Here is a 19631-nt window from a genome sequence, read left to right on the forward strand (position 1 = left end):
GCCCCTGTTGAGTGATCTTCAAGATGACATCCATTCACAGCTATGTATCAAGGAGTCATGTGCTTCGAGAAAATACTCCATAATTTTACGAAAAGCAGTGGCACAACCATGATCCGTAGCAGAACTAGCACAAACTGGGTAGCGAAGCCAGCAAGAAACACCCGCACATATAACAGCCGATGCCATGAGCTAACATTGTGCTCCTCGGTTTGTTTTTTTAAATATGCAGTAAGTGCAGACAACGTGTGTGTGTGTGTGTGTCTCACAGGAACATTTTCAAAAGTCACTATGAAATAGGCAGGGATAAAAGACCTATGCATAGAAACATGCTCCCTCCAAAAGGATATGAACACACTGCTTATTTTCATAAAAAAAAAAAAAAAAAAGGGCAGACGCTGCACTGACAAGCTACATCAAATGGTTTAGCTCAATGTAAAACGAGCTCGATTACACTGATGGCAGGAGAACAGACAAATACAAAGTGGAACTTGTATTTAATATTTCAAAATGTGAAACAAAAATACTGGCTGAAAAAAAAAAAAAAAATCAATCAACCTTTGTATACGTAAAAAAAAAAAAAACTGTACAATTTCCTGCTTGCAACTTTTAGTCTTCCGAAGTTCCCTCTTTGGTTTCCTTATTCTTTCGAACCTCTCCCAACTTCTTGTCCTTTAAAAAAATGAAATAGGCACAATCAATAGATTTCAACATTCTGGCAGAGAAAAAATGCATTCCATCCAGTATTAAGTTAAAAAAAAAATAATAATAAAAAAAAAAAAAAACCAACCTTCTCTTTGAATTTCTCATTCATCGCTGCCATAAGCGCCGTGCGGTTCTCTTGGTTGGCCTCCATCTTTTGGTTGAGCTTCTCTTCGGTCAGCTTGCTGAAGTTGTTGTTCTCCTCCATTGCTTTCTGCAACACTTCCTTCTCATGCTCACGCTTCTCAGCCAATTGCTTCAAAACCTCAGCTTCATGGTTCTGGAAAAGATTAAAAGCTAAAGTGTTTAGCAAGACACAGAAATTACTCGTGATTTGGAAAGTCCATTTACGTGTCAAAATTAATTCTTACCTTGCGTCTCTCCTCTGCTGCATCGAGCTTCCTCTGGATTTCTTCCAGCGAGACATCCTTCTTTTTGGGAGGGGATAGGGGGAAATCACCCTTTGCATCCGGGGCAGCCAGGATGACCTCAAAGGCTTGGCCGGATGCCCGTTTGTCAAGCTCCTTAACCTGGATATCTGAACACAGTGGTAGTTGAAAATAATGCATTAGAACAATGATTTACATTCAAATATGAAGTTATAGACTATAAGAATCAATACACAAGAGCTCACCTTCTGCGGTTGCCATCTTCAGAGTGTGCAGGTCAATTACCTGAAATATACGATAAGACAGTTGTGATCTTCAGATACAATCAACGAGTCCAAGTTCAGCCAACTCTTGATGTGTGATTTCCAATGTACTGAAGCAACGACTGATTTTCACAAAAAGGAGTACAGTAGCGACACCTGCTGACCGTCTTCAGCACTGCAAGCAACCACCGCCCATCGATACAAAAGCGGTCCACATGCCCCATTGTTTGATTTGGTGGCAGTTAATGATATTCAGACTAAGCAGTTCAGCATTCAAATGCCTCACAAGACCCGGGCGGGGTTTTTAAGGATCCAACAGCGGCTGCCTTAATAGTTATTGAACGAGACAAGCTTTTTTTTGGGGGGGGGGAAACAAAAGGCTATGATCGGGGTGGGCAAAGCAGCCAGTGCCAGGTTCCAACAGACATGATGGACTCTGCTTATTAATGATGCGACGCCTCGAATGGGATCAGTGAGCAGATCAAGGGGAGACGATCATCAGAGAGCACCTGTTCATTGTGACCCAGCAAGGGAGGGGCGCACAAGTGAATTACAACAGGTTAAGATGCAGAAAGGCTTAGATTAAGCTGTTCGTGAACCATCCATAAGACCTTAAATCGTTAAAAATAAATAAATGAAATGAGCGTCACAGAACTACAGCCGAATGACGCAGCTTCCTGGCGTCTTCGCTCAAGCAGAAAACAAAGGCGCGTTTATCAACAGGACGCTCAGCTGCCGACAAAGAGGGCGCTTCATATTCATTGGAAACGTCGAATAATAAGGACTTTCTCGCATCGTGGTGTCGGGCATTGTTGACCACAGGCACGCTGAAATGGCTCCCTCCCGAGTCTGCCCCTCCTCCGTCCTCGTTTGTCTCTCGGTTCCAGCGTCTCTCATCACACAATAGGTTAACGGACGGACCCCGCCCGGGGGGGGGGGGATAAATAAATAAATAAAAATAATACATGAAAAATAAGGTAAACAAATACAAATCCCTCGCGATCATCTACCTATCAGGCATAATGTTTCCAATCTCAAGCGCTAACAAACAAAACAAAAAAACGAAAGGATAATTGTGCAAACTGCATTTAAAAATGATAAATATAACAGCGCCACGATTTCCGCAACTCACTTGCAGTCAGAAACAAAAAGCCACAGATTGCACTGGTTCGCTGAGCTGCGCGCTGCGCGCTGCACGCTGCGCCAGCCACTCACCGTCCACAAGCTGCAGCCGCTGCTCCTCGCACAGGGACGGATCCTCTGCTGCCGGAGCGCATCGGGCGCGTGCATTTAAATGGGCCGAAGCGCGTGTGCGTCACGCCCATTGCTGCCAATAATTGGTTGACTCCTCAGGCGAAGGCGGTTCTGGGAATTGGTGTTTCTCTATACCTTCAGAAGACGAGCTTCAGGGAAAACCTGAGAATAACAATTTATGGGAGGAAATCTGCGCCATCGGAGTTTGAATATGAATTTCAATGACGACACAATCCAGTGTTAGAAATTCATATTCAATCTCAGCACAGATCTACTTCCGTAGTCGTTTTACAGACATGTTAGTCACCGATTGACCAATTTACTATTTTCATTTAATTTGCACTTAATCCAGATCTGGGTAGGCTAATATTTTGTTTAATTTTTTTATTCATGGTTGTCTATGGCAACACTTCTGTGGTGGACATTGTAGATGGTAAGGGTTCCTTTTCTTAATCACAATTTAGATAATTATTTGTCACTGAAATACCTTGTTTTCCTGCTAACATACAACTTTGCTGGGGTTTAGGGGCGTAATGTCATCTCCTGGCGGTTCTTGTTTTGAGCATATCTGTGATGCCATTTACTTCTGAAGTCTGAGATGGTGGAAACAAGAACAATCTACCACAGCTATGCTTTACCTATCATCCAAAAGTTAAAGTGCCTCCGTGACTCCATCCTTTTTCTGAAGTTATTATCACACACACTTAGCACTAAACCGAATGTTAAAGTGATATCTTAAAATCTTTGTGTTTTCTGCTTACACAAGTTAATCCAGCTTTCTTATGATACTATACTGAGCATTATGCAAATGCTGAGGCTTGGCTAGAATTCAGCTTCAATCGACCCAACCTAAACTATTGAGTTAGGGTCTATTTATAGCTCAACATTATTCTGACAGCAGGAGCAGATCACAAGCTTCCTCAGTCACATTGATGCTGTACTGGAAATATTTGTACCTGCACTGTGTGTGGTTAGATCTATTTTTACCATTGCTGCGTTGGATGCCATTTCATCTTCTGATTTAGGCCACTGATTTAGATTTTGTTGAAGACTCTGAGTGTGATTTTTGAATGCAGAGAGAGGGAAATACTTCCGGAGGCATGTGCATCTTCTTCTGCTCAGTCGGGTCAGCTTGCGTTGCTCCGGCTGAGCTGATCAGACGCTCACAGACGCCATGATTCAGTGTCACACTTCAGAATCACCAACGGAGCCGCATGATCCGACGCTCTGAAGAGGAGCACAATTTGTCACATCAGCCTGCAGGCAGAGTTTTCACTCCCCAAAGGTCACTGTCACATATCCCTCGAGTGTGGAAAGGGAAAGCTGCAAGACTGTCACACACAAATATGGGTGTTTGTGTCACTGTTGCACTGATGTTTATTGTTCGAATGCAATTGAATACTGGAGTTGGAAAAATTTAAGTGAAGACTGATGTCTTAAATTTAATGAGTATATTTTGCATACACTATCTAAGAGAAGAGGATGGAAACCATTCATGAGCGTCCCAATTATTTGTCTTTGGTATAATATAATTTCACCAAGTACAGTTTATTTTTCCTTTAAACAGTTTCTCATATCAGGATTTTCCGTTTCCTCTCCCTTTCTGTTGTTGGTGTGTGTGTGTGTCTTCCTATGTGTGTCTCTAAGGCGTGGCTGCCTGGATCACCCTCTGGCTCTCCCCTCCTCCAGCTCTGCTCACCTGCAGGCAATTAACCGGTTACCTGCTTGCGCTTCAGCCCGGTCCATTCAGACAGCATTTACCGTTTCATCTGTTCAACTTAGACCTCTATTCTGCGGTTTTATTACCTCAGATTCACTCCACATCCTGCCTGCCTGCCACGCCTTTTCTATTCAGTGAGTTTATCTGCCACTGTCTACTACAGCCAGGAACAGTTGGAGATTCTTGAAAGCACCTTATAAATCCTTTGTTAGACCTTTCTTCTCTGCGTCAGTGTCTGATTCCTGCATTTTGCATCCTAATTTTGTCATTATAAAACGTCACAATAAACAATAAAGCGTGGATGCTTTTATATAGATATTTCATAGGCTGTATCACTGTGTTGAAATTGGTAATATGTGCCCCCCCCCCCACACACACACCCCATGGGTGCATGGGTGACATGTTTGCACATGAGTGTACCATTTTTCCTCGGGTTAGCTAGCTAAACTATTGTCTGACTGTAGCGCTAAACTGTTCCTATCATAAAGCATGTTTAATCTCCTATGCATCATCTATACTAGACAGAATGTTGTAGAGTCCTAGAGGTCCAGTCCCATTGAGTCCAGTGTGGCTGCCTGTCTCACTAAAGAGGAGCAGATGGTGGTCATGGCCAGCCAGCATTAGTTTCCCCCCCCCCCGCCCCCACAAACTGGATCTATGGTCCTTCGTGGGACAAAGACTGCTAATGAATGGGAGGGAGAGACCGAGAAATCCGAGATGGGGAGGGCAGGGGGAGGTCTCTCCACTTGGTACAGTCCAGGAACAGCTCCGGGCAAATGTTGTATGAATTGTATCTTAGATTAAAAATAAGTTTCTTAGCCGGGTAACTGCTTTGAATTAGGACATTTGTCTGGTCATCTGATTTGACATCAAAGTTCAGTTCTGCAGAAACAGATTTGATTGTCCCAAGGGAAATTTATTTATTTGTTTATTTATTACATTTCAGGTCTGGGTTACATGGTTTGAAGAAGTTTAGTATTGACGTTATTTTCTTCAGACATCAGTTAACAGTGAAAATATCAGAATAGATCTTTCAGCTGATAATTTTTGCCATCCAAAAGAATAGTACAGGGGGGGGGGTTTAACTGCTTGGAGTTAACCCCCCGGGGTTACGATTAATCGCTGCATGTCTTACTGAGATGCCACTGTGTCACAAACACATCGGCTGCCGATCCACAGGAAGCATTCAGGCTTAAGAGTGGGGTCCTTCCACTCCATAGGATTCAGCCATGCTGCTCTGCGCTGTGGCTGCCTGCGCAAGCCTGACCCATTTTTCATCCACAAAAAAACACAGATGAGACGATGTGGTTCCGGGGGGAGTTATACAGCACATGTCCAGTTAGGTAGCCTCGCGGGTGTAGTATTTGCATCTGGGCCATGCAGGTAGCCAGAATACAATCGCACAAACATGCATACAAAAAAAAACAACAGCAATATTTGCTACTTGTGATGAAAGCTGATTCAAACGCTGAATCATAAGGAGAACAGAATCTTTTTTTTGTAAATGATTGATACAAGACAATACAGTATATCCCCTGTTACCATAACGCTAAGTTTATAGGGCAGTCATGTTAAGTGTAGCGATAACTTTTATGTAACTATGGGTTATGTAATTGACTCAGCTCCCCCCCCCCCCCCCCCCCCCCCCTAGGAGGCTGCTGCCTGTCTCAAAGTTCTTTCCACATCCCTGCCCCCACCACCCATTTGCTCTGCATGTGTTGACTTTGTGTGTTGACAAGTGTGTGTACATCTATTCTAAGTATCCACATGTGTAGTATTATATATATATATATATATATATATATTCAATCAGAATAAGAATACTTTAATAATCCCAGAGGGAAATTCTATCAACAACATTGCTCCACTCAACAAAACGTGAACTTGACAGTATACACAATATTGAGAAATATTAAAATAGCAATAGAAGCGTACAATGATGCATTGTATAATGAAGAAAGGACTTTCAATGGCGTTCAGTTTTTGAGAGAGGGTGGGGGGGGTCTGTCTCGTTGTCCGAGTGCTCCTTTGTTGTACCAAGAGCTGGTGGAGGGGGTGGGTGTTGTTGTCCAGGATGCTTCGTACTTTCTGAAGCATCTTTCTCTCCATCACTGCCTCCAAGGAGTCCAGCTGATATTGTCCGAGATATATATTTTGTTTCGGGTATTTTGCTGAGTCGTGATGTAAAATTACTCAAACTTCAAACCCTTTTAATGTTTTGCACTTTTGAAACATGAGAGGAATAAAAGCTCCAACTATATCATTCTATGTATGATTCTTTTTCACGTTTTTATGCTATTGCGTGTAGCATCAGGAATAACATGAACATGCACATATAATTCACATAATGCCGGCTGTTGCCGTCGTATGCCAGAGTCAAGGAACAAACAGTGGAAACCACATGGAAAAAGCATTAATCCAAGATTGAGACATAGTTTTAGTATTTCATTAATATGATCAATACACTGCGCTGAGCAGCCTTTCCGAGAAGTGACTCAGTGCTTCTTGCCTTATCTCACTTTGAATTTTTAAAACTATGGATGGAAAATTGATAGAGCTTGTCCTGTGAGTTCTGATGGTATTTTATTTTTTTTATTCTAGCATCAAGAGTTGATCAAGATCCTCAGCCTCAGCAGCAGTCAGTAGCTTGCTATAGAACTGAGACATTAGGTGATATGGTGACCCACATCTCTCTCTCTCACACACACACACACACACACACAGACCCACACACACACACTACCCAATCAGTTGACCTCCCACTGTCCTGTCGCCTTTAGGTTTTGTCTCAAATGAGGTCCAGATGGGACTTGCACCTGCTGATGCAGTTGGAGAGGGTTGGAGCAAAAGGTGATAAAAAAAATCTCTGTACATTAAATAAGGGGTGCGAATACTTCAGCGTGATGAATAAATGGATTAATAAGGACTGATCTCAATGTAATGTGTAATGGCACAATGTAGGCTATGCCTCATCAGCAATTGTTAAAGTAGACATTTATATCTCAGACTAAAATGATTGGAAAAAATACACAGTAACTGAAAAAACTGGACAAATGTCTGTGTCCTCCAAATTTTATTTAGTTTTTTTCCCAGTTTGGACACATCATGAAGCTTCCTGAATAGAGAATGAGAAGAATAACAATGAGGTCACCATCATCGGTGCAAACAGTGCGTTTAAGCCCTGGGCCTTCTGAATGCGTGATTAAGAGTATTGTGGACGTTACATCTTTTTTTACTTGAGGTGTGGCTTAAGTGTAAACAGCTTAGATTTATCTTAAATATTTTGGTTCCCTGTTTGACCAATTTCACATTTTGTTGGTGGTTCAATTTAGTGTGTTCCCTTTTTAACAAAACTATATGTCACCTCAGAATTCTAACAGTTTTATTTATTCTTTCCTTGACATTTCTCTGTTACAAGTGATGAAAAGAATCTGAAAAAAAGCTAAAAAAAATTGAAAATGGGAACCAATTCAGTTGAAGAAGGTGAAACATAGATCACAATACTTGAACACCCTCTTCTGAATAAATATTTAATATTGGTGTTGCTTTGATGCTTTACAGTAATTATCTGGAGCCAATCCAGGCACAGCCTGTGGTGAAACATATGAGTTCTGCATCTGCTCCACTTACCCACTTGGGAGTGCTTGTTTTCAGCACAGTAAAGGCAGTCTGAACCCCAGAGCCTGCTTAGGATGAAGGGCTGGTCTTATTTGGGAAGGGGTGGCTTGTTGAAGGGAGGAGGGCTTTGAGGATAAAAAGAAAACAAGGATGCAATAAAGTGAGCAGCCACTCCCATAAAATGTTACAGGGTGGGGCGCATCGATGGTACCACTTGGTGCTGACTCAGGGCTTCTGCACGGGGGGGGGGGGGAATGATGTCAGTCCCAAGACAAATCGATGCAACGGCAAACAAAAGGATGAGAAGGACAAGAGGGAGGTGGTGCTGGAGAGGCGAAACCACAGGAGGGTGGACCAAGATGATCTGCCGGGGGGGGGGGGTCCACAGATCTATGCGTTCTGAGTGGTGCAGCCAGGATGACAATGGAGATGTATTAGACAATGGAGATGTATTAGAGTTTCACAAATCGGATCCCCCCCCAATAATGAAATTAGTTTGAGTAGACCATGAAGAGAAAGGAGTGTGTGAAAGGCAGTGTTCAACATGCTAATCATATTTAGTAAGGCCATAAATTGAGTTTGTAATGCATTTCAGATGTATAATATATGGATTTTGTGTATATGAGAAATACCTGGATGCTAGAATCACATTAATTCATCAGTAGGCGGTGACCAGAACGCTTGGTGTCTACGAGGCAAACGGCTTGCATTGCTTTTCTCACGCGCTACTTAAAGAAAGCATTGAGAAACATTTTCAGAATAAGCAACATTTAATGTGCTGTGAGGCTATAACTGATCAACGCTCAGTTAGAAGGGACCAGGTTCAAGGTTTCGGTGTGACATGGAGCAGGATCCTTGTAGCAAGTTCTTTGCTGATTATCTTAATGAGGTGGCGCTAACCCATTTAAACGGTTCAGTATTGGAAAAGGTTTATCTTATTTCGGATTTACAGAGGAAATCTGTCTGTGTACTGTGTGAGTGATAATCATAATCTCAATCTGGCAGATTAGTTGCTATCCTGATATTATCATACCAACATCCTCTCATATACAAAACCAGATGTCTGCATGTCAGCTCAGTTCATGTCTGAGTATTATGTCAGACTGTCTGAGCACTGTCACTGATCTCTTCAGCCAAGCTGAGATGAATCCTGTACAGCTGTCATTAAATGATAGAATGAATAAAATAAAAGTGTGGAAGGACGGACCAATCCGGTATTCATCATGTTTATCTCAACAGATTATTTTTTTTACTGTCATTTTTTTTAGCATTTATTCGCAGTTGGGGTAACCCATGTATTATTATTAAATATCTTGTTGATATATTCAGCACATCTGTTCACCTGCTTGTTGAACAAAAAAAACAAAAAAAAAAACAAGAGCCAGGTGAATGGTAAAACATGGAAACGGATTACTGAAAAAAGGTTATTTTCGGTGGTTTGAGCTCTTTAGTGTTTGTTTGCATGATCTGTTCAGAAAAATATTATCATTTTTTGCAACATTCGGACATAAAACTCAAAACTCAAAAATATTTTAGGTAGTCTCTCGGTTCAGTTCTGCTTTTTGTTGTATTTTGTATCTTTACAGGCCTGTATATTTACACCTATAATGTCCTAACTAGGTGTATTTGCAGGTGCAATGTTCAGATGACTGAGGGCAGACTCAACTAGCATTCTCTAACTTCTGCTCACTTTTGCTCTTTGTTCAATATTTTGAATCAAAAGGGTAATAAATATTTATTCATTCATTTTCTTAACCACTTCATCTGAAATCCAGGTCTAGGGATCTGCTGGAGCCTATCCCAGCAGTCTACGGATGAGAGTCGGGGTACACTCTGGACAAGTCGCCAGTTCATCGCAGGGCCACACATAGACAGACAATCATTCACACACACATACTCACACCTATGGGTAAATTAGCATAACCAATTCTCCTAAGTTGTATATTTTTGGTGGTGGAAGGAAGTCAGAGAACCAGGAGAATGGTACATTTATTCTTAATAATTAAAAAAGGATGGTGTTTTGTGGTTATCTTCATAAATATGTCACACAATCTTGGTCTCAGTTATGCAAATGTAAAAGATGAGATGAGATGAGATGCTCAGTCTCAGTTTTTTAGGTGATCTTGTGTAACTCTGGGTTTTACATTTTCTTTCCCACAGTCCCTGAATGCACCGTGACACAAAAAAACTGTTCTGAATTTCCCAATCACCAATTAATCACCATAAAAGCTGCCTTGGCTTTACGCTCCCCAGTTGTGTGGCAGAGAAGCCAAGAAGAAGCAGCAGCTGGATTAGAACCCACTGGGTGACGAGCCAGAACTCAAACCCAGCAGTCAACGTTCTGCCGTGTGGTCTGGTAGGAGGCTATGCCTGTCTCCTACATTTTCTCCCACTTCCTCGCCATGAGCGATTGATACACACCAACAAAGCATTTTTTTTACCGTTCATCTGAATCCGATCCATAAATTGGGAGTCGCTGGTTTTGTTTCAAAACTGTGCAAAATGATCTTTTGGTACCTTTCATTTAATTTTGTAGATGCTATTGGTTTGGTATGCTTTGTTTTTGGTTGTACACTTAATGAGTAACATTATTTACAGTAAATTCAATACATGTGTTTTTGTCTTTACTTACTGCTCCAGCCCTCCAGTAGCCGAATCTACATCTTCTGACACATAATAAATACACTATTAAACCTACATAGCATTGACTAAATACTCTGGTAGAACTTTGTGGCGTGCAGCAGAATATGGTATCTGTTTTAAATTTGACTAGAGGCAGTTTTACGAACCGCACCCAAAAGCTGCTACCTTAAAGAATGGCTACTTTAAAATGAGTTGGAACTGTACAATTCAAACACCTGAAAGTGTTTGAATGTGATTTAGAAGTGACTGACTGAACGTGTTCCTCCCGCTGACAGTCTATGATGCGCAGTCTGCACAGCGTGAAGCCAATCCGATGGCCTATCACTGTGCAGAGAGTATCGACGAGTTGGCAGGATAGTTCTGAAACTGACCAATTACAACCAAGGATTCAGCTAACAGAAAGCGAAGATGATCCCTGCCTTGCTGTCATCTTGCTGTATTTGCATGAAGATGTTGGAGAATAAGGGGAGAAGGGATTAGCGAGTCATGACATGCCAGGCCTCAGAAGCGGCACCACGCTGTTTGTGCAAAGCGACGTGGGAATGGGGTCAGGCTCATGCTCGTTTCATCTTATTTTGGCGAGGGTGATGCCAGGCTGAGCTGTCTGACAGAGAGCTTATGGAGGAAGAGGAGTTGCTGCCCCACTGTGTGTGTGTGTGTGTGGGTGATGCTCGGTTTACACTGCCAGTCTCCGCCCTGTCACCGCCTGGGTGATGTCATATGTCTGTTTGTGTGAGCACGTGGGTGCTTACAGGCTAGTGATCCTCCGCTGGACAAAGAATGAAGCCACAGATGAGCTTGCTTTGGGGGCGGGGCACATTAGATCTGCTTTGACATCCCTCATTGGTTGACCCTCATATTATCTCCTGAACATTGAACACAGATCACAAGAATGTCTAGCCTTACTAGTAGACGGATGTTTGGACACTGCACTGCAGTGTTTTTATAGATTTTGCAGGGCGAGAATCTGTTTACTTGTCAGGCACTGGATGCTTTGATTGTTTTCCACCTTACAGTGTGTGCTCTCTTAAATCCATCTGCCTGTCAGGCTTTTGAAGACTGAAAACAGCCATTTTGTTGTAATCCAACTAAAAACATTGCAACCATGAAAATAAATGCTAAATTATTTCATTTTTACAAAAATGCAAAAACAAAACGATGCATACAGTACCTGCTGGAACAGCTGGACATGTATGTATGCATGCGTGTGTGTTTGTCTCCTATGCTCAGTTCTTGTTCAAATACAGTAAAAACACAAATAACGAATGATGAACAAAGTTACTATATTTAGACTCAGTCAGTTCAACATACACAATCCGGCACATCAATGATACTAATCAATGCAGATTATAATATCTGCATCTAAAATATTTCCCAACAAATGTATTACTACTTCCTGTTTTTGTAGATTTATTATATATATATATGTATATATAGCCTTCTGGCTTGCCAGGTCATGTGACTTAATTTTGCAAATTAAAACAAAAATGTTTGAGCTGTTAAAGTATGAAAATCAATGACTGTTGCCATGGTGCAGCTGCCGTGTTGAACTGATGTTCCAGCAGCTCTTGTGTGTCCATCTTCTCCTCTTTCTTTCTCCGTCACGCGATCCCTCTCTTGCATTGCATCGCTTCCTCTCTGCATCGCTCCTCCTTATGCTCCTGTATGTTGGAAATGGCGCGTTGACTTCCACGTCATGAGGGCCTTTTATATTTGCAGGCTTTCGTGTGATCATGTAAAATGTTAAGGCCAAATTCGCTCTAATCTCTCGCAGGTGTCGCACCTTGTGATCTCCATTTGACATCGTGGGCATGCCTCATGACCTCATTGGATGCCACAGCCCTCCAATCAGTTCTCCACGTTCTCTAATTCTCTGTAAGCGTGACTGCATGCAACGCAATAAGGCCCAAGCATTCCTCAAATGTTGGTTACCCTAGCAACAAGTTACGTAGAAGCAGTCTGGGCAGGAGGGCTACCTCAGAGGATGCCTGAGAGCAGAGGAGGAGTTTAACTGAGATATATTAGCAAAATCCATTGTGATCACATATTATTGTTTTGCTGAAATGAACATTCACTATTAATACCTGAATCTACCACATGCTGTTTATTTGATGACTAATATTTTGGTTACATAGCCCATGGACCACCGAATAAGCTTTAAAGCATGACGTATTACGAACAAGCGCGTTGCTTGGGTTGTGTCTGCAGGGAGACAAAGAGCCATCGGTCTCATCTCCAGTTAAGCAGGGTTGATGATGGGATGCTGCCAGACAACCAGCCTGCACAATCGCAAATGTTTACTCATGGCTTGCAAAGCATTTTTTCCACAACGCACCTCCGTTTTCGTCACATCACTCCCTGGGCAACGAGACAACGCTGGGTGTGTCCAAATCCAGTTCCTTGCATGGTTTAATACTGAAATCTGTGTGCGCGGATGTCAAAGCAAAAATGTCCAAATCCTAATTTAATCACTGTCTTAAGCAAATGAGTATATTCATATGACTACTGTTGTAAAAACTAGACCGTAGCCATTTTCTTTGTGCCAGACATAACAAAGACAGACATTCCCGGTCGGGGTGGAAAGACGATGTGAATAATAATAATAAAGCAAATGTCTCCATCTGCTGCGCCCCCTCAGGAACTGCTGCATTATGTAACAGTGTATATGGTCAGGCCATTCTGGAAGGGACAGGAAAGTGCATGTCTTGCCTTGTTCTCACTTTTTTTTTTTTTTTTAGCTCTCTCTCTGTTTACATTTCTCAAAATCAAACGATTGATTTACACAGTTGAGTTTGACCTGACAACTCCAGAGATATGGTAGTTGCAATCAAACAAAGAAATATGAACCGATACCTGTGAGAAAACAGAAGTGCATCTACTTTCCAAAAGTTTAGGACATCACCAACAGCCACGGTTATTAAACGCATATATTGCCGATTCGTTTTCTTTTCTGAAAGTTGACCTACTGTCTGATTAACTTGCGTTTGCAGTGGTAGTAAGGTATTAAGCAGTATAGCATGGCTGCTACATAAGAATTCTGCTTCGGTCTGCATTATTACCACAAATGTCATGTCTATTTGTTTAGATGCTTGAGTCCACAAGCAATATTTCCCTTTATATTTGTGATTTAGGAATTATGTCCATATTTCCCATCTATTTCATCACAATTCCCTCCTGGATTGTGATGAAATTTTGTAGGAGGCTGAGCATGTTGCGAGAAGAACACATTGATCAGGTGGATAATTGAAATTTGGTTTACGGTTTAACTTAATTAATGGAGTGTTTTACAGTATATGTGTTGGTTTAAAAAAAACATCTACTTTTCATTACGTAGTATTTATGAGGTATTTACTCCGAAGTTCCCCTTTAGGATTAGCTTTTTCTGATATGCATTTTACACTGAAGCTGCCATTGAGTAGTTGGTACTACAGCGTTAATACACAGAACTAACTTAGAAATGTTTACAGTGGTCGTTGCACCCGATGCATGAAGCAAATTCATCATGTGTTTCATGAAGGCAACAGTAATGCTAGCAGCTATACAAAAAAAAATGGTGCTTTCAAGCTAAATGCTAATAATATAATTTTTGTGCATGTGAAAATGTTCACAACTACAATTAAATATTTTTTTAACCATGTTTAGGATGTGAGCATGCTATTACTTTCTCGCCAGCATGACACACGGTAACCTTTGCTCTGCAGCATTACGATATTAAAGTACAGTATCTTTAATCTGCTTGCAGCTTGGATGAAAAGTCAGAGGAACAACACTTTCTATAGGCATAATCCTCTGAGTGACATCAATGTCGGCTCCAATTTTCATGACCATCCATCCAGAAGTTGTTGAGCTATTTTGGCCTCAACCAAAGTGGTGCGGTGACCTTGCTCCTGTAGAGCTCTGTTAAAAACACACTAGATATTATTAATTTTCCAATGTCAAACATTAGGACTGACGTCACAGAGATTACGATATTAAACACACAGATACATTTAAAGCTTTTAGATTTAATGGCAATTTTGACCACCAGCTAGAATCATCATAATATCAGATTCAATCCAGCTACATAAGATGTTCGCACCACTAAGAGATCAGGACACGACAGAATACACCTGTGGTTTAATAACCCCCCCCTCCCCAAGCAAGTTGCTTTCTGGGTAGCAGCTGCTCATGCTTTTCATGTTGCATTGCTGAAACGCATCCACAGAGAGAGAGAGAGAGAGAGAGAGACAGCCACCAGCTACACATCTTTAAATGAAGACAATTACAGAGCATCATTTTCTTTGTGTGTACAGTGTGTGCATTAATCTGGTAATCATACAGGCGTGTAAGACACACACGGGACACGCAGCAACACGGTATATACACGGTAGCAGAGACATGTGACTCTCGCGGCTTCTCGCTCCTCGTTCTGCATCGTATTCTCACGTCTGCTTATGTGTTGATGAGTGCGAGCAGACTTTTCCTTCTGTCGAGACTGTATGCTGCCGTGCTCGGCACTCAAAGCACATTGCAATGGGGGGGGGGGGGTGTTTCTTGGTGCTTGCTCCCAGGCCAAGTCCATGAGCATAATGCTGCCATCACTGAAAGAAGCAGGAGCGACACGCATTGAGCTGTAAAACGGTTTGAACTCATTTCCTGACTGAGCGTTGGATCCGATGACGGGTAGCATGTTACAAAGGTGTTTTTTTCCTTTCATATATAGTCCACCCCCCCACACTTAAAAGTGAGGAAATATTGGTAGCCCATAGTTAGTTGTCCATAACAGTACTTCACAGAGAGAGCACAGCACAGGTTTTCAGACGTGAACGAGGCACATTTTGATTGGTTTGGAAACTGATATTTAAAAGTAGCATTGGTATTATAATAAAGCGGTGTGTTTACCGCTGGCAGTGGGGCACTTTTCGCTGAAGGAATGTCTAAAGATATGGTTGATGTTTCCACATTATCGCCTCGCTGTATGGGTGCCACAAAAAAATGGATCAGATCCTCGGTTGGCGTTGCTCGGATCAAAACAGTCTGGCAGTAAGGGGTTAAAACTGTACATTTATAATATTTGTTTGTATGTCTGTGTCTATCTACACTTGTACATAGCATCAGATTTGAAAACATACGATAGGTTATATTCATTTAGTGTAAAAAACAAAAAATGAGCAAGACGACAGACACTTCGGCTTTCTTCCATCTTCTGTGTGTTTTTTGCATCCAGCTGGGTGAGAAAGCTTTTTCACCACGGGCTACAATTAAACTCCCTCCTGCTATTCTCAATGTAAAATAACAGACATCACCAATCAATAAAAACAGTAGGAAATGATACATATCACAGTTTGACTTACGGGTTTCTGTTCATCTCCAGTTTTTTAGTAAATCATATAAAAATAGTAGTGCGAAATTACAATCTGTCGTGGTGCCTTCTGATTCTCGAAGTGTCTGCAGCGACACTTCTTCTCACACAAACACTCACGGGCTCATTACTAAGCAATGTTTGACTCTTGCCTAGATAAAGTCAAACCGTCTAAAGCTCCTGGCTTCAGTCCTTCGGTGCATCACTCGCCATGCAGGAATCAGCTGTTTTCCAAAAACAGACCGACTCTGCCACAAGTCTCCTTCCGCCTCATTCCTCATCCCATATTTCAGGTTAGCTTCCGCAGGTCACCAAGGAGGTAAATAAGACAAGTCTCTACGATCCATCTTTCTCCCCCAAGCTCTCCGGTAGTGCCGGAGGGTCCTCCGCTGAAGGTGACTGAGCACCGCCTGGTCCATCTGCATGACAACCCAACAGGCATAAAGAGGATTATGTTGCAGTTGATCAATACGGATTGGCACATATGTCTTCCTTTTAAGTAAAAAAACAAAACAAAGCAATCTCACCACCACTATGGCAGCCATACTGGACTGCATTAGAAGTCCAGAGTGTCTTATTTGTGTGGGACTACACCCAAATCCCAACAATGCCTAAAGCTGGTTTAATATTCCTGCCCAAATCATTGCGGGTATCTCATATCCACCAGAATCCTGCACAGAGGACTAAATATCACAACTGAGGTGCTCGATTTGTTTGCTGTACCGGTACTTTACCTTTGAGAGACATTTCAGCCAGTTTAAGAGGCAGGTCACCGGGGTTTACACCCGCCGGAGAGCCCAGGATATCAGGAAGGGCATTTCTCCTCCCTGAGCGCCCCGAGGTGGCAAAGTCCAACACTGGCTCTACTTCCGTCATCTCAGGACACCGCTACAAAAAGAGAGGGTTTTGTGACATTTTTGTCAGCACTTGAAAATATTCCTATATTACAATATGAATGTTCATAATAATACAATGTATAATTACATTTTACTCGAGTGTGTGTGTGTGTCTGAATTATAAGACAAACATCGGGTATAGAGGAGGCAGAAATCCTATTTCCCAGGGTAGAAGTTAAACTTGTGTACTTGTGCAAACTGTATCACAGTAAAAACGGTGAATAGCAGTTATTCCTTTGTCACATAATACACGCACCAACAAATTTACACAATGGAAAACATAAATAGCCACTTTACCTGTTATTTTCCCCTCCCATTACAATAATTTCATAACAATAGTACTTGTATTATATTTAATACATATTACTGCTTTTGTCCAACACAGAGCACAGAAGTGGCCATGTATCCTGACATACCCCACACAAAATGTACCAGTGTGTTTAGAGTCTGAAGCAGTAGATGTGTCTGTTTGGTCTCATGGCAACCAGCAGCAGCTGGAGATCCAGCTCTAGGTTACACTGGAGAGGGGCTGAATTTCACACACACACACACACACACACACACAGCGGGCCACTGTTGCTATGACAACAACGCAAGAAAGCACTACTGGTAGGTAAACATAATAATAATAATATGCTTTATTTTATATAGCACCTTTCAAGAAATAAAATTCACAAAGTGCTTTCACAGACAAACGAAAGTACAGAATCAAGGAAACACAATGTAGGTAGGTGAAGTTAAAATAATTTTTTAAAAGCAACAGTGGCGTCAATGGACACTGAGGAGACGAGGTACCCAGTTTAAGAGCAAGAACCACAAAATAAAACAATGACTCAAATCATTCTCTCAATAGCTCACTTTAAATATCGGAATCCCTCTGTGGAGGAAAATCCCATCTTCCAATCGACCTCCTCCAACAAAGGAACGACGCTTGAGGCAATGGATACTCGCAGCTATAAAGTCTCTCTCTCTCACTCTCACTCAAACACACACATACACAATCACCATTGGTTGTTAGCCTCAAATGCAATAGCAGCCTAGCCATTTAGCTCTTATAAAATATGGCCTGCTCTAAAAATAATGAAATGCGGTGTAATCATATATCTCCCAATGCTTTCATCTAATCTCGCCTTGCTAACCTATTGGTCTGCATTTAAATTAATTTTGCACATCAAGATTCTAATGCCTCAGCGACTGTCTTTATTTAACAGCAGGATTGGCGTCAAAGCGTTCTGAAACCAATAAAGGGCCGATGGTGTCTCACAGCATCCTTGACTATAAGTTGCTGCATAAATGTAAGCCATAAATATTAGCAGCAGTAATGATTTATCAATGTCTAAAAGCTGTTAAGGGTTTAGCCTGCCATGTTGACCGCCCTTACAATAATGCATCATGGTCAGCTCATTCATCTGAGCTCAACAGTCGGCATCTTAAATCTCAAGCTTTCATCCCTACTACTGGAAATGGAAATAACATTTCTGTGGAAATGAGGCCTTCATTAATGTATTTATTACTGTCTGGTTTGCATACAACTGTGCAATGGCAGCAAAGTAAATAATAAATCATCTTATGAAATGGTCACCATAGGGCTGCAGAACAAACTCTACAGTCAGAGTCTCAACAATCTGGGGATCTTTCGGCTTGTTCTGTTTGTTTGATTGTTTCTGTGACATTAATTGCATGTCAATATAGTTTTAAAATCTGTTGTTTTTGTGATGATTACTTTCACACACCGTGTAATTCACAAAACATCCACAGGGGATTATTTCACATGCTGATGTTTACATCTCAGCCACGTGTATAAATTCTGTAATCCTGAAGGAAATTCCGGAAAGGAAGGACAGAACTTTCAAACATGCTTCCAGAACTCCTTGTGCAAGTTTACATTTTGGCAGTGTGTTTTCACACCGAATGAAACACGTGCACGTCGTCGCCTCCTCTTCTGCTTCAGACTGGCGAACAATCGCAACAAACCTTTCGAATAAACTCAAAAAAGGTCAGATAGAGATGGTAATTTTGGGAAACACCCACCTGTATGAGAACAAAGGCGCAGGCTGTACTGTGAATTAGGGTTTTATCAAACATGTGATACATCAGTGTCTTGAATTACAGACGGCAGGCCATGAATGCACACGACGTGGCCTCAGTGGCTTCTGCCGCCAGTCGCCCACCTTCATGCTTCATGAATTGAAGTGCTCTCTGGAGAACCATTCTGTGCTTTGCAGGGCTGAACTTGGCCTTGTCATTGGATCTTACGCAAACCTTCTCTTGCAACACATGACAAAGCTGCTCTTTGTCCTGTGGATCAATGCCACAACTGAAAGTCCAACAATAGGAGTCTAATCATGGCTCAGCAGCAGGAAGGACACCTCACGCAACAGGCGGCGGCTCCACGAGTCACCCTGTCTGACTGCCTTGTAAAAACACATCAGTAGAGGAGCTAGGATTGGTCTATTTATCTGGATAATTCAGATTTGGCCTCATTCAAACCGGCCCTAAAATTACACCTTTCAGGGGGACAGAAACGGAGATAGTCATCACGACTCTCTTTGGATCAATCCCCCCCCCCCCCCCCTTTTGTCCACATACGTTGTACATACTATGTGTCTTTTTAATGTATTGTTATTTTATATCTGTGGAGTAATTTATTTTTATTTTATTGGTATTGTTAAATGTCGATGATTTATGTAGCAAGGACTTTCAACGGAAACAAGACCGCAAGGGCCCCTGCTCGCCCTCTTCTCCTTGGTCTCGTCTCCTGTCCTGCCTCCCCCTTGCCCCTCTCCCCTCTCCTTCGCCTCCCTTCCT

At 41.9% G+C, this 19631-nt stretch overlaps 2 protein-coding genes across 2 annotated transcripts; both read right to left on the reverse strand.

The window, feature by feature from the left end:
* Positions 1–574: 574 nt before the first annotated feature.
* On the reverse strand, positions 575–2571 carry LOC137914931 (stathmin-like). The gene is made up of 5 exons (XM_068758418.1): positions 2567–2571; positions 1334–1373; positions 1071–1237; positions 788–979; positions 575–669 (listed from the first exon to the last, which is right to left on the reverse strand). The coding sequence occupies exons 2-5, from the start codon at positions 1347–1349 to the stop codon at positions 607–609; spliced, it is 438 nt and encodes a 145-aa protein (XP_068614519.1). The 5' UTR covers positions 1350–1373; positions 2567–2571; the 3' UTR covers positions 575–606.
* A 12248-nt stretch (positions 2572–14819) lies between these two features.
* On the reverse strand, positions 14820–17798 carry LOC137914932 (cAMP-dependent protein kinase inhibitor beta-like). Its single transcript, XM_068758419.1, has 3 exons — positions 17682–17798; positions 16662–16815; positions 14820–16346 (listed from the first exon to the last, which is right to left on the reverse strand). The coding sequence occupies exons 2-3, from the start codon at positions 16801–16803 to the stop codon at positions 16264–16266; spliced, it is 225 nt and encodes a 74-aa protein (XP_068614520.1). The 5' UTR covers positions 16804–16815; positions 17682–17798; the 3' UTR covers positions 14820–16263.
* Between the last annotated feature and the right edge of the window lie 1833 nt (positions 17799–19631).

Source organism: Brachionichthys hirsutus, unplaced genomic scaffold (assembly GCF_040956055.1).
Source record: "Brachionichthys hirsutus isolate HB-005 unplaced genomic scaffold, CSIRO-AGI_Bhir_v1 contig_542, whole genome shotgun sequence".
Classification (NCBI taxonomy): domain Eukaryota; kingdom Metazoa; phylum Chordata; class Actinopteri; order Lophiiformes; family Brachionichthyidae; genus Brachionichthys; species Brachionichthys hirsutus.

Coding starts and splice junctions, on each gene's coding strand:
- LOC137914931 (XM_068758418.1), bottom strand. Junction 980..1,070: donor CAGCAGAGGAGAGACGCAAG/GTAAGAATTAAT, acceptor AATCTTTTCCAG/AACCATGAAGCTGAGGTTTT. Junction 670..787: donor ATGAGAAATTCAAAGAGAAG/GTTGGTTTTTTT, acceptor ATTTTTTTAAAG/GACAAGAAGTTGGGAGAGGT.
- LOC137914932 (XM_068758419.1), bottom strand. CDS start 16,803: ATGACGGAAGTAGAGCCAGTGTTGGACTTTGCCACCTCGGGGCGCTCA. Junction 16,347..16,661: donor GGCTGAAATGTCTCTCAAAG/GTAAAGTACCGG, acceptor GTTGTCATGCAG/ATGGACCAGGCGGTGCTCAG.